The 13,876-nt window shown below is 32.8% G+C and overlaps 3 protein-coding genes across 5 annotated transcripts; 2 read left to right on the forward strand and 1 right to left on the reverse strand.

The window, feature by feature from the left end:
* Positions 1-2,001: 2,001 nt before the first annotated feature.
* Positions 2,002-4,121, reverse strand: LOC145058958 (Tetratricopeptide repeat (TPR)-like superfamily protein). Its single transcript, XM_079006834.1, has one exon. The coding sequence runs from the start codon at positions 3,776-3,778 to the stop codon at positions 2,165-2,167; it is 1,614 nt and encodes a 537-aa protein (XP_078862960.1). The 5' UTR covers positions 3,779-4,121; the 3' UTR covers positions 2,002-2,164.
* A 936-nt stretch (positions 4,122-5,057) lies between these two features.
* LOC145058438 (RTF2 RING-finger protein) lies at positions 5,058-6,534 on the forward strand. Its single transcript, XM_079006340.1, has 2 exons — positions 5,058-5,155; positions 5,234-6,534. The coding sequence occupies exon 2, from the start codon at positions 5,258-5,260 to the stop codon at positions 6,371-6,373; it is 1,116 nt and encodes a 371-aa protein (XP_078862466.1). The 5' UTR covers positions 5,058-5,155; positions 5,234-5,257; the 3' UTR covers positions 6,374-6,534.
* Positions 6,535-6,647: 113 nt separating this feature from the next.
* LOC145058439 (actin-depolymerizing factor 2-like) lies at positions 6,648-12,667 on the forward strand. Of its 3 annotated transcripts, XM_079006343.1 has the most exons (9): positions 6,648-7,431; positions 7,850-7,964; positions 8,383-9,397; positions 9,759-9,893; positions 9,996-10,064; positions 10,356-10,608; positions 11,844-11,956; positions 12,290-12,460; positions 12,560-12,667. In XM_079006343.1, exons 6-8 carry the CDS (start codon positions 10,394-10,396, stop codon positions 12,325-12,327), a joined length of 366 nt encoding a protein of 121 aa, XP_078862469.1. In that variant the 5' UTR covers positions 6,648-7,431; positions 7,850-7,964; positions 8,383-9,397; positions 9,759-9,893; positions 9,996-10,064; positions 10,356-10,393; the 3' UTR covers positions 12,328-12,460; positions 12,560-12,667. The 3 variants fall into 3 exon arrangements, with proteins under 3 accessions (XP_078862469.1, XP_078862467.1, XP_078862468.1); XM_079006341.1 differs by having other exon boundaries at positions 9,996-10,608; XM_079006342.1 differs by lacking the exon at positions 6,648-7,431 and having other exon boundaries at positions 7,441-7,964; positions 9,996-10,608.
* Positions 12,668-13,876: the final 1,209 nt, after the last annotated feature.

Raw genomic sequence — 13,876 nt, forward strand, 5'->3', positions numbered from 1 at the left:
ATGGAGCAGTAGCCCACTATATAAGTATGGATGATTTGCACAATCAACCCATATATTTAATTAGTCTTCTTTTGATCACTTAATTAATCCTAGATTAATTCTTGATCAATACTAATTAAATAATCTTATTATTCTTATTATTAATATACTAGAACTTGTAATATATTAATAACCATAAGTGTCTTATTTCTCTCATTTAGTCTATCCAAGTGCATGGTGCCATGCAACCCAAATGGACCATGCCGGGTCGGGTCAAGTCTTACCAATTATAGTTATGGACTTAGACATTAATCCAACAGGATGGTCGTTAGTCGAACGGGTTTGATAGGGTATAATTACATTAAAAGTATAATGCTATAAAGTACTAGAGCATTCTAAATCCCAATCTAGTTACTTAGGTGCAAGCCAATGATCATTAGAAGAATGTGTGTCGTATCCCAAAGGTGTAAGCCAATGATTGGGCTTTTCTGTCGCTTTCAAAGTCATATGGTCAGTTCCTTGAGAACTTTCATATGAGGAATCTCGATGTGAACCTAATTAATCTGACCCATACGTTGATATTTGCTCAAGCATAAATTCTTGAGAACACACCTAATCCAACAAGATTTTGATTCATTTACTTGTTAACAACCCGTACCGCTAACCCTTTGGATGATCACCGATAAAATCTGTTTATAACCAACTCCATATAAATTTTAGAATTATACATTTATATTATACACTGTTTAACATTTAATTTTAATTCCAATCGAAAGTTCAAAGGGCAAAGGCCAGAGGCCAAACCGTTTTACCTAGGACTTAACGACTTGACTTCTAGACTTCAGTTTTCTATCGAGAATCATGATGACATTTCATTTATATTTCATCAAGCAATCGTCAGTTCCATTTATAAATCTTTACAATCATTTATCAACTGGAAAAAAGTTTGCAATTGCTATTCTCTTTCACTTTAATCTCTAGTAAAACATCAATCGAAAATTACTGCAATAGTGATTTTAATTCCAATCGAAAGTCCTCGAGTACATAATGTGCTATCTAAATCAACATTTGTTTTAGTACGAAATATATTTTTTTTAATTAAACTGTAGTAGACATTTTTTTTTAAAAAAATATTATTTTAAGAATTAAGTAAAATGTGTTTGATTATTCAAAAAAACCTTGTGAGTTATGGAGCGGGTTTGGATTGGATTTTGAAATTTGTTAAAAGGGTTTCGATCAATGTTGATTCGCTCCAAACCCGCTCCATTGTTAGGTCTACTACCACCACCTCTAGTTCATCTCTCACGGTTCCATCTCCTTTAGTTAAATTGATAACATCAAGGTCCAACCTAGATGTTCATCACTCTCATGGTCTCTTTCTACTTTATCAAGTTCCTCATTATAATCATCATGGTCCTTTTCATACTCCGCACCATTAGGAATGATGTTGATGTCTTCATCCCATAAAAAAGACTACCGTTTCAGATAAATTTGAGGTTCTTTATAGCAATGAAAATTCATCTTGTCTAAGGTGAGAAGGCAAAGTATATAAAATCTAATTCTTGGAAAGAAGATTGTTTGAGCATCAGTCATGACTTGTATAACTACGTTCTAATGACCATGGATGATGTTGTCCCTATATTTTGTTAGTCTTTAGTTATAGGATTTTTCCCATTTCTTTTGTGTTCCTAGTTTTTAGATTTTGGCTTATGGCATGTCCCTTATCCTTAGTTTTTGTTTTTTCGAGTGTCTTTTCACTCGTCATTTGTACTTTTATTTTTTGTTGTTTTAATATAATTTACATGAGGCTTCGTCTTCTATATCATAAAAAGTGTTCAAGAAATCATCATTGCAATCGTCCTTGGCATATGCTTTAAAATCGTCTTCTAGTTCATCGTCTATTAGATTATCCCTCAAGTCTGTCTTTGTAGTCATCGTAAACATAATAATATTGTACGCTTTCTTGGTATGATTCATCCATTAAAGAATCACCGCAATGTAAAAATCAAAGGGATGTAACAATTTTTAACTATAAAAACTTGTAAATAAGGTAAAAAATATAGACTTAATGAAGATTTTCATGTATACAACTCATTAAATAAAAGGGTCTAATGGTAGAGCTCAAGATCCATGTATACAACAACTCATTATATAGATTCAATCAAAGGCATCAAACATGTTGTACTTATGAATTGCTACATTTGATTTTCATCCATTCATCCAGCCTCTCTTCTATCTCAGGCTCAGGTAATAAATCTTTAGCCTTCATTTCCACATGATATTTATAAGCTTCCTCCAACATCCCATTCAAAAAAAGCCCATGAACCCGGGCCACATAAGAACTCCGATCAGGATCCAGCCCATTGCTAATCATCTCATTCCAAATCTTCGACACATTTTCCAAATCCCCCCATCGACTGAACTTTCTAATCAACATGACATAAGTGTCATGATTCGGGCAACATCCCATTACATTCATCTTCTTCAATATCAAAAGAGCTTCTTCAGCTGTTCTTGATGCCTGGAAAAAAGCATGGTATGTTCGAACTGTAGGGAGCAATCCTCTTTGCAGCATTTCATCGAGCACTTCACGGGCATCTGTAGATCGTTGTGCTTTACAAAGAGGCATGATCAAGGAGTTGTACGTGATTGAATTTGGAGATATTCCTTTCTCTTCCATTGATTTCATCAGATTGCGTGCTTTAACTACAAGCCCGGATTTTGCAAGAGAGTGAATCACAGCGTTGTAAACCTTTCTATCGGGATTAATATCTGATGCTATCAACTCATCGAAAATCTTGATTACTTCTTTTGTTTCACTTGATTTTGAATAGCAAGTTATGATAGTTGAATATGATATAACATCACGATGGATCCCTCTGTTGTTCATTTCCCACCATATTCTCTTCCCTTCTCGTGGACTGCAGATGATGTTACACCATCCGTTGAGGATGATGTTGAAGCTTTTGGTTGTTAATGGGTAAACGTCTTTGTTACAGAGCATCAAACTTTCAGCTTCTTTCACGTTTTTGTATCGGCAAAGAGCAGAAAGAAGATCTTGAAATGAATTGATACTAACCTCGAAGTTAAACTGTTTATACGCATAAAAGGTGTTGATGGCCTTGCCCACATCATGAACAGCACAATACCTTCTGATCATGATCAATAAGGTGTGAGGAGTCACCATTGATTCTCCGCCATTCTTTCCACCTCTCTTCATTTCATCAATCAATGTCCAAGCAGTATCGAATCTTCTCATTTTACCCAGAATACCGATCATGGAATGATACTGGCGCAAAGAATGTGCATAATCTGGCTGATTGCCAGCCCAAAGAAAGAATGTATACGCCAGTTCCCAATCGTTCCTAACTTGCGCGAGAACTTCAACCACCAGCTCCGGCGAGGTGGCCACACCACATTTCTCAAGATTGTTCCTCAAAGCAATACAACTTCGACCAGGTCGCTTGATTATCTCCATTATCAATCCAACTTCTCTTTCAAGTTCAGTTTTTTTGATAGAATCTTTGGAGGGAACTAATCTCTCGCTATCATTTTCTAACTCGTTTTCATCTGGTTCCTCAGAATCTGAATTTCCTACACGTGTGTAAGTTGAGGAAGAGAAAAATATTGGAAAGCCATACGGTTTAATTGAAAAACCATTAGAGGATATGGACGGATCAACATGTTGATAGATAAATTGTGTTGAGCCAATGACAGTAGGAAAAGTTCTTGAATTGGAATTATTGTGATGCGAATGTAATAACAATGATCGCGCAAATTGTCTTCTGAAGTTCCACATTCCAAATGAAAACCTAAATCATTCACTCAGAAAAACGAAGATGGTTTTGGGAAAGATCGATTTGCTGAAGCGGGTCTATGTAGAAGAAAGCAAGATGCAGACATGAATAGAAGCAGAGTTACTAAAAGAAAGAAAGGAAACACACACCAGCTGTTTGAGAAAATGCCTCCGAAAGACTCCTCTTTTAAACCAAGTTTTATTGTAAATTTGTAATAGGAAAAGCGGAGGGAGTGCACCTTGTCAATTGTCTTGTATACTTTTTCACATTCGCCCCCAAATTAATCTCTAATAAGAAATTTCCCCCAATTATTTAGCCATTTACTCATCTATACAATAACAAGTTAACAACACCAATATGCAGCAAATCCATGTGAATAAGATAAAGCGATCAGAGGTAGATATTCGAGCCTTTACTGAAAGATAGGGAGATTTGTTTTGATACAATGACTTAATGCATATGAAATGTTAATCTACGGTGGAGAATAAACACTAGCCTTGATAAATATGTATAAAATGATGTATGAATAAAAACAATTTATAATTAGTTAAAAATATGATGTGTATATATCTATCCGTTAAATTTTGCATAAACTATAGAGAATTGAAAGGAATGTTCCACGATATATTCAACTCTATAAAGTTTAATGGATTTTGAAATCAACATCTCATTTTTCGTATAACTTTATTATTTAATTCTTATAATCTATTCCGTTAATAAGAGTTTATTGGATTGTCAAATCATCATACTATTTTTTATCATTTAATCACAAATGATGATTTATTCTTTAATTCAACCATACAAGGAGATTGAACTTTATACTATTAATATTTCAGCTTTTAGATCATCATCTTACAATTCATTCAACTCTCATTCAATATCACATCATCCATCTATCTTCTCCATTCAACTTTCATTAAACTTGCATTTGTTTTTCTGACCCTCATTCAATGTCACATCAACCATCTATCTCCTCCATTCAACTTTCATTAAACTTGAATTGGGGATGTTCTTCCTCAACCTAAATAATGTGTTGTCAGAGCATACCATTAACACTAAAGATGAACTTTTTAATTGAATAACCGAACCGATTAGTGCTATTTGGTCAGAGCATACCATTACTCTTATACTATTTGATAAAAGGAAATTACAGTTTTTTTTTTAAGTCCATAAACTTTGAAATTATGGTTTCAATATCTTAATATTCATGTCAATTGATGCGTGGATACCGGTTATATTAACTTTGGGGTCATTTTGTAGTGTATCTATAATGTAAGGGTATAAATGAAACTTTCGTTCTATATGTCGGTTTATAGGTTCCATTTGCCTTGTAAAAGAACAATTGTGATCGGATTACGGGAAGGGTTTCAGTCGATCAGGTAACTCGCAAAATTCTCATTCAATATCACTATTGTCGATTAGTAATCTGAAATTTCTTTCGAATTCATTGCATATAGAACACAAAAACCTTGAAATTTATCATGAATTCCAACACCCAGAACTTAGAAATCTTCATACAAGCCCCAGATCTTCAAATCCCAACTCGTGCCCTAACCCTAACCCCTAATCTCACCATCCGCAACCTCAAACTATCTTTCCTTTCCCAAATTAGCTCAATCCATCAAACTCTTGTATCCTCCAGTTTCTTAACCGTGAACGGCCGCCTTCTCTCAGATTCCGACACCGTTGAAAACTCCGGAGTCACAAGTTTATCGACGCTCAGCCTTCGATTTCGTCTCTCTGGCGGCGGAGGTGATGGCGGTGCTACGGGGGCGGAGTCCCGCGACTGTTATCTCAACATGTATGCCGAAAAGAAGCCTGATAAATGTGATCCGAATGAACAGAGACTATCAAAATGGTTGAATTGTGCGTTATCAAACGAGCCCTTGAAGCATCCTATTGTAGTTGATTATCTAGGAAATCTGTTCAATAAACAACCTTTAGTCGAGGCATTGCTAATGAAAAAATTGCCAAAAGCGTTCTCTCATATAAAGGGTTTGAAGGACATGATAGCAGTCGAGCTTGCTGCTATACCTGGATCAGATTCTCCTAGCAGCGGTGATGTGAAATTTCAATGTTCAATCACAGGGATGGAGTTCAACGGTAAGTACAAGTTTTATGCTTTAAAGAGTTGTGGGCATGTGTTAAGTTCCAAAGCTTTGAAAGAGGTCAAATCCTCGACTTGTCATGTCTGTCATAAAGATTTTGCGGAATCTGACAAGATTGTGATCAATGGGAATGAAGAAGAGGTGATTTTGTTGAGAGAGAAGATGGAGATTGAGAAGATGAAGTTAAGAGAGAAGAAAGTGAAGAAAGTGAAGAATGGAGAGACAGGTATTTGTGATGATGAAGTTAAGTTGAGTGGGACTAAACATGGGATTGTTGATTTGAAGGGTCCTCAGAAGATTTCAGGTAAGATTGAAACAAATGGGAAAGATGTTAATGGTTTGAAGGCGAATGGGAAACGTTTTAAAGCAGGGGATAGTGCTCCTGCACATGCGAATAAGGAAGTTTATGCATCGATTTTTACCTCTTCAAGAAAATCTGAGTTTAAAGAAACATATTCTTGCAGATCTTTGCCACTTGGTAGGAATTGATCCAATATCTATGGTGATTCTGTGTGAAAATTGCTAGTGATTTTGGGTGTTTGATGTAAGGTTGTACTTTGTTTACAGTGATATTATCGCACAGACATTAATCAAGTAGTGTATTCGTTTTTGAATTCATAAAGCCTAGTAGTTAAGGATTCATGTGGTAACTATGCTAAAGCACTCGCGTATTTTCATTTCAGTGTAAGAAAAAACAATTGTTTCGTGACTGTTTATTTAAACATGAACAAATGATCTTTATTTATTAGGTTAGATTTGATCAAATCATTTACAAATGAAAGAAAAACATAAGAGTATTATGTGAAATTTGTTTTCAATTTCTCGAAGAGCATCCATTATATATACTATTAATCGTTAAAAACCTGAGCAACAGTAACTTTTTTTCTCTTTCATGTTTGGCCACGGAAGTTTTGCTTTTCGTTATTTTGACACTTAGAGTTTTGCTTTCGTTGTTTTCTTTTCATGGTTCCAACTTTTGGAAAATTTGCTTTATTTCACCGCCATCAGCTTCTGACACAACAATACGTGCCTTCTTCCCCTTTTTTTCTTGCTTACTCGCCCTCAATTGTATCTCTTCCAAGTTCCAACCGCCATTGTATTCAATCAGATAGAGCTTCGACCTTTTTTTTTCTTATGCATCCCTTCGAGGCGATTCTTAACCTTCTCCTTCCAATTCTGTAAATCATCCGTCAATCAATACATCACTCTGTCGATAACTGCCTTTCACAACTCTTCCGTTGTCTTAGAAATTCCGCTTCTGCTTCTCTTCTCACCTCCACTGTTGTTATGTATGGACATCAAATCATCGAATTGACGTCTCAGGTGAGGTCCCCAGTTTTTATGGCAAAGTAATTCCACCGGCGCGCCCCTTTTTTTCTCAGCAAACTCCGACACCGACAGCAAACAACCAGCCGCCACCAACTGTTGCTTCCTCTTTTTGGCTATACCACAAGCAAACGCAAAGTGCACCCTGATACTGTCACCCCTCTCAAGTTCTATACGTATTACATTAGATTAGATGCTCTTTGTGATTTACCCTCATTTAAGTAAGTTATTTATATTTTGCAATTCATGGAGCAAAATGCACAAATAACGGATTTTCCTTCATCTTTCTGCCTTTTTGGCTGTTTACGTTTTTACTTTTTCTTATTTTGTGTTTAGGGGTTGATGAAATTAATTTCAAACAGATTTCATTGATCAAGTGGTAGAGGTTGTTCAATATGTGAGGTTATTTTAGATACGCTAATAAACAACCTCATTATGTCCAGATGAGATCAATTGTTTCAATTTTAATTTGTATTTTAGACTTGTGATTCAAGAGAAATTATAGAGTTGGAGTTAAAGCAACGTGGCTATAAAGTTTAAACTTTTGAACCTAAATAAATAGTATATAAAACCTTATGTTTTAAGAGTTTCTTTTAATCATAGTGTCATTGGTTTTTACTTTTATGCTATTGTTTGCAGATACCAAATCACTGCTCCCCAACAACACGATTCAGTTATGCATGCCCACTTACGTTGATATTTGATAACAAGTTTCACAATGCACTCATAGTACTCGATGAAATGCTACAACCAGGTTTTTAATATTTTCCTTTTCGGTTATTTGGCAGAAATGATGTACACTTGATTGAGGTCAATCTGTTGTTTTTACCTCAACCATTGCTAAGAAATCCGTTTCTATTTGAAATAAAGATAATTTTAAAAAATGGGATTTTATGTGTAAGTTTGCAAAAGGTCTTTGTTGGGATTTTTCTTTTTAAAACAACACAGAACGAGTTTAAGGAAGAAGCCAAGTAATAAAGATTGATATACTTGTGGAGAAGTATACATCCATGTTTTTTTTTATTTTATAAGAAGGTAACAGTTGATTAGGATTAATCAAAACCTATATTCAGTATCAATTGTTTGTGAAAGTATTTGTTATACTCTTTCTCAACTAAACATAGATTCTTTGTTATTGTTACTGAGATTGTTTGTTTAAAATGCTTTTACAGGGTCAATCAGTGAATTATGTTCAATACGGAGCATTATTATAAGAATGAACATTGCGTCTGCATGGTTGTTCTTTGATCAAAGTGTTTCATGGGTTGCGAAATTTAGGAAAAAAGTTAAAAAGGTTTAATTTTTCCACTTGACTGGCTTGGTTGACTAATGGATTTGAGAAATTTCAACCTTTTATGAGATTAATTATAACTAATTGGTAAATTGAAGTGAGTGTTCTTTAATTTACTCTGGTTTCAATTCTCATTGCTTCGTGACGACTGTATTAATCTGTAAGAATAATCTAATTGATCGTTTTTTATATAAGATGGTTTTTATAAAATAAGATTAGTAAAGGTCAACTGAATTTTTTTAATAATATTTTACCTTAGATTCTCACTCAAATTTGTACATCCAATATTGTTGAATCTATTGATACTTTACTTTTGCTTATTTTGTTTACTTTGTATCTACTGCCGGCTTGCTTCTTGGCGGCCCAAGATATAAAGCTACTGCCGAGGTTTGTTTTCTGCATTTGCTCTCAGTACTCTTAATTGCTGCCTTGGAAGGTGAGTTATGTAAAATCAATATTACAACTCTCAATCTGATTTATTGTCTTCCTCCTAATTTAGGCTATTGGTTCAGTAAAGAAATTTGTAAGTACATCATTTGTACAGGTAAGCTATGGTTTAAATAGAGAGCATACATACATTATTTTCCTCTCTTTCATATTTTTTGCAAATCCTTTATTCCTTTTGTTTTTTGTTTATTGGAACTTTGTTGTTGAGAAAAAGTTGACTGCTTTTACTAGATTTAAAATGATGTGAAGGTTTGAAATCAGCAAGCCCCAATGAACTTCTGTTGCAGTGTTACACAGAATATGACAATTACCAACTACCTACAGTGTAGTAACAGATTTAGAGAAGAGGGGGAAAGGGATGTGGCGAGATTCAAGTAAACCAAACTTTTGGCTCCACTACGGCTGACTTGCCACATGAACAATGTATTGATCCATATCACTCTATGATAGTAAGTTGCTACAGTAGGCAATGTTTGATATTGTGCAATATAGGAAAGAACCGGATGGTTCACTCCATTAGAATTTAAAAAATATGTTTCATTTGTCAAGAAATCATTTCATTAGAATGAAAGGCTTTAAGAGAAAGAAATATATAAACTTTTTGCTGTAAGGTGAGTTTGGAAGTTGGTAAAACCCAAAAAAAAAATGAAATTATACTTTTATATGATACCATAAAAAAAATCATAATTGTATTTCATATTTTTGATGCCATGAAAAGAAAGTTGTTCAGATATTCAGAAATCATAAGTAATCGTTGTTTGAGGAAATCTAAAACCATGTAATTAATAATTGACTTTGTTTATATGTTAGGATATTACATTTGGACGAGATGCCATTGCAAATAACCAAGAGCAGGTTAAGCCGTATGGTGGAAAGAAAAATCAGAAGAGGAAGCATCGGTAAACCCAAAACAAACATCTTCAAGCCGAGTACTAATTTCATTTTGTACGTTATTCTTTTTAGTGGTTACAATTCTGAGGTTACATTTCGTCGATATTTATTTCCATATATACCCTTTTAATTTGATGACATTCTAAATTCTTATAGGTACTTTGAAGCTCAATTCATTATGGACGACTAGAAACGAGGCAAAAAAAGAATGATCAAGAACATGGAGTATGCTGTATATTTTGAAAAATTGTGTATCACTTAGATGATTAGATCTTATGGGTTGGTGAACTAGCAGGGCCCTTTTGTCAATTTTAAGATATGGTTGGTCGAAACTATGGTCCGGAGAGAGACTCTGTGGGGCACCTTTAAGAAATCTAATAGCTATACATTATCTGATATAACTAGAACAAGAAATTTTGTGATGCTATTGTTATATATCAAATAAGCACTACTTTCAATTTCTCTTTTAGAACTTTATAATGCCATGCTAATATTGTTATGATGGTGGATTGATAGGCCAATGCAGCATCAGGGATGACTGCAACCTAAAGTTTATGGACTTGAAGGCCAAAAGGACCTTCCGTTTCATCATTTATAAGATCGAGGAGAAACAAAAGCGGGTGATGGTTGAAAAGCTTGGAGAACCAGCAGAAACCTATGATGATTTTGCAGCATGTCTCCCTGCTGATGAATGCCGATATGTTGTCTTTGATTTTGATTTCATGACTGCAGAAAATGTCCCAAAAAGCAGGATCTTCTTCATCGCATGGTACCAATTACACCCTTCAATTGTTTCTTTATCATTGTTTGAAACTTAACATAGGCTCAATTGCATAAAAACCATTATAATTGCATAATTTTTGTGAGTTAACCACTTATACTTTTTCTTTTCCCAATCAAACCATAAAAAATTCAAACATTTTTCCAATTTAACTATTTTGACCGGTATGAATTATTTGGAAAACATCAATGAAACCTATTATAAAAATGCTTATATTTTGGAAAATGTCCAAAGCTTTTATTGTTTGCTTGGAAAAAATATATAGTATTTGTAGCTAAAAGGCAAAACTGCACAAAATATAATGTGTGTGTGTGTTTTTTGTAATTTTCTATTTAATAAATTATAATGGTACCAATAACGTTTTAGTGGTGTCGTTATTTTTTTTTTTTTAAATTAAACATAGAGTAAGTTACAGAAAAGAACATTATTATATCTCTGTGGTTTACTTTGGCCACATATGCTTAATTTTTTCCAGTTAAACCATAAAATTGTTGGATATTTTTACAATATAACCATTTTGACAAGATTTAACTGGTCACTATGGTTGATTAGGAAAAAATACCGTGAAATCTATTATACTAGGTCAAAATGGTTAAATTGAAAAATGTTGGAAACTTCCATGGTTTGATTTGAAAAAATAAAATATTGTTGATTTGTAAGAAAAAAAACGGCAGTCAAACCTAATGTAATAGGTTAAAATGGTTAAAATTGGAAAATGTTAGAAACTTTTATGGTTTGATTTGAAAAAATAAAATAATAGTTGTTATTGCCCCATCAAATTTTTTTTCCCATTAATAAATTATAATGGTAATAATAACTCTCCAATCAGCTATTTATTATTTTCTGAAGTTTAATATAATGGCAAGTTACAAAATAATCTATTATATTTTGGCGCAATTTTGCAGTTTACAGACTAATAGATTATCTTTTTCCAATCAAACCTTAAAAGTTTCATTCAAGACATTTTCCAATTTAACCATATTGACTTGATATGACAGTTGAAAATGTTTGGTTTGGAAAATTAGCTGTGAACCTGATATAACATTAACAGGTCAAAATGGTTTAATTCGGAACAGATATTTGAAAGTTTATGGTTTTGGTTGGAAAAAATAAATTTATAGGGGGTTAAACCCCAAAACTGCATATAATAAATGTTTTTTTTGGTAATATTCGGTTTGTCACATAATTTAATACTTGTGTAAAATGTGGCATGAAATTGAAAGGTCACCAGATACTGCAAGAGTGAGGAGCAAGATGATTTATGCAAGCTCAAAGGACAGGTTCAAGAGAGAGCTTGATGGCATTCAGATTGAATTGCAAGCAACTGATCCTCAATGTTCCAACTCATTCTTCCTTTTCCATTAAAAAGATTTTTTTTCGCATATTCAACTTAAAGAAATGGTTTTAAAATACAAATTAATCAAAAATATAGTTTTAATTAACTTATTTAGACAAAATAGTTTTAATTTTGACATTCAAATGTGATGAAATGATAGATTTGTGTCTTTCATATAGCATTTCATGTTCTACTTTCAATGTCTGAACCATAGGTTTTCGTTTCTTCCTTCTTTTGCTCTCAAAATTCCATTCTTACATTTTAAGATATGTTGTATGTTCCTAACTTATCATTTGGTGGAAATTAATATAACTTTTTCTCAATTTTTATTAGGCACAATTGATAGAGGCTCTAGTGAAGGGGACACTTAATGTTCTTACATCTGATGCTAAAGTTCCATCATCTTCCATGGTTGCAGTTGTGTTTCCTTATGAACCTCTGTTTTTTTGTTATAGATACGGGGATAGTGGGATGCCTTGCAGCAAGAAGAAAAATGCAATGCGAGTGAGTGTTTTTAAGTTTGTGTTTTTAAGTTTCAACACTGCAATCTTATATAATTATTTCCGTACAATAATCTTGACATTTATTTATATGTATTTCAAGTGCTTAGTTATTTATCAATTTCCGTGGTTGATGATACCTCATGGGCTTTAATACTGGCTGCACTCTCTAATCTGGTGACCTACCCACTTTGTATTTTCTTTAACCGATCTTTTTTTTTTTTTTTTTTTTTTTTTTTTTTTTTTTTTTCTAATTATGGAGTGGTTATTTAAAACACTTAACCATGCTGAATATGTAATTGCAGGGACAATAATCATTTCTCCTGTATGTTAAATATATTTTTATCAATATAACGGTATGTTGCAGTACATATACAACCTGTAAGAACAAAAAAAAAAAAAAAATGAATCAGCGCCAACGGGCGCGTATGATTCCCATCTGGTTATGTATAGTTTAATAGGAGAGTTGAACGAGGTGGCATGTTTAATTGACATTTAATTGATTAAACTCTACCATTATAGGATGTCATGTTGGGCATTTAATAGATATGAAATTCAATGACCGTTGAACTTTTCAGTGGAAAATAGAAAACTTTTTAACTATTTTTTCAATCAAAATGATATTCTTACATATAATTTTTAAATAACTTTTAAAGTTCAATACATATCGATTGAAGGCAAACGGACAAAAAGCTGTGCCGTCAGCCTTTTCTGGATGGCAAAGTAAAATAATAATGTGTCGATCCATTAAACTCTTCAACTCTAATAAGTTTAATGCATTGTGGATAGGCTGGATGGCAAAGTAAAATAATAATGTGTCGATCCATTAAACTCTTCAACTCTAATAAGTTTAATGCATTGTGGATGTCTAACTTTAATGCATTATAATAGAATCCAAGACTATTTGTTAATTTCTTCAATTCTTCAAATATATTATTTCATGAAGCAATTTTCATATCAATGAAAACAAAAAAGTACCCAACTCTAAAAGAATCTTCATCTTATCGTATTTCATCTTCATGATTAAATTCATCAATTATTCTTTTTCTAATAATATTATTTTCTAAATAATATTTATATCATAATAATTATTCTTTTTCTAATAATATAAATATTATTTATTAAAAACTATATGTATTGATATATAATAATTCAATAAAAAAGAATTACTCCAACAAAAAAAATTTAACGAAATCAACTAAAATAAATTAATAATCAAATAAAAGAATATTTATTAATATATAATATTATATATTAAAAATAATATCTATTAATATATAATATTTCAATAAAATAAAAAAGAATGTATGCAAAAATAATCCTTATAGTATGGTAAAAGACAAAACTGTGAAAATGGTCCCTGGGGGTAAAATTGTCATTTTAAGGAAGTTAACAACCAACTAACGGACGAGGGACCAAA

Source organism: Lactuca serriola, chromosome 6, assembly GCF_051521515.1.
Source record: "Lactuca serriola cultivar US96UC23 chromosome 6, Lser_US96UC23_V15, whole genome shotgun sequence".
NCBI lineage: Eukaryota > Viridiplantae > Streptophyta > Magnoliopsida > Asterales > Asteraceae > Lactuca > Lactuca serriola.

Excerpts from the sequence above, each read along its gene's own strand:
- LOC145058958 (XM_079006834.1), bottom strand. The coding sequence starts at position 3,778 with ATGTGGAACTTCAGAAGACAATTTGCGCGATCATTGTTATTACATTCG.
- LOC145058438 (XM_079006340.1), top strand. The coding sequence starts at position 5,258 with ATGAATTCCAACACCCAGAACTTAGAAATCTTCATACAAGCCCCAGAT.
- LOC145058439 (XM_079006341.1), top strand. The coding sequence starts at position 10,394 with ATGGACTTGAAGGCCAAAAGGACCTTCCGTTTCATCATTTATAAGATC. Across the intron at positions 10,609-11,843 it reads AGGATCTTCTTCATCGCATG|GTCACCAGATACTGCAAGAG; the intron begins GTACCAATTACA and ends TGAAATTGAAAG. Across the intron at positions 11,957-12,289 it reads GCAAGCAACTGATCCTCAAT|GCACAATTGATAGAGGCTCT; the intron begins GTTCCAACTCAT and ends AATTTTTATTAG.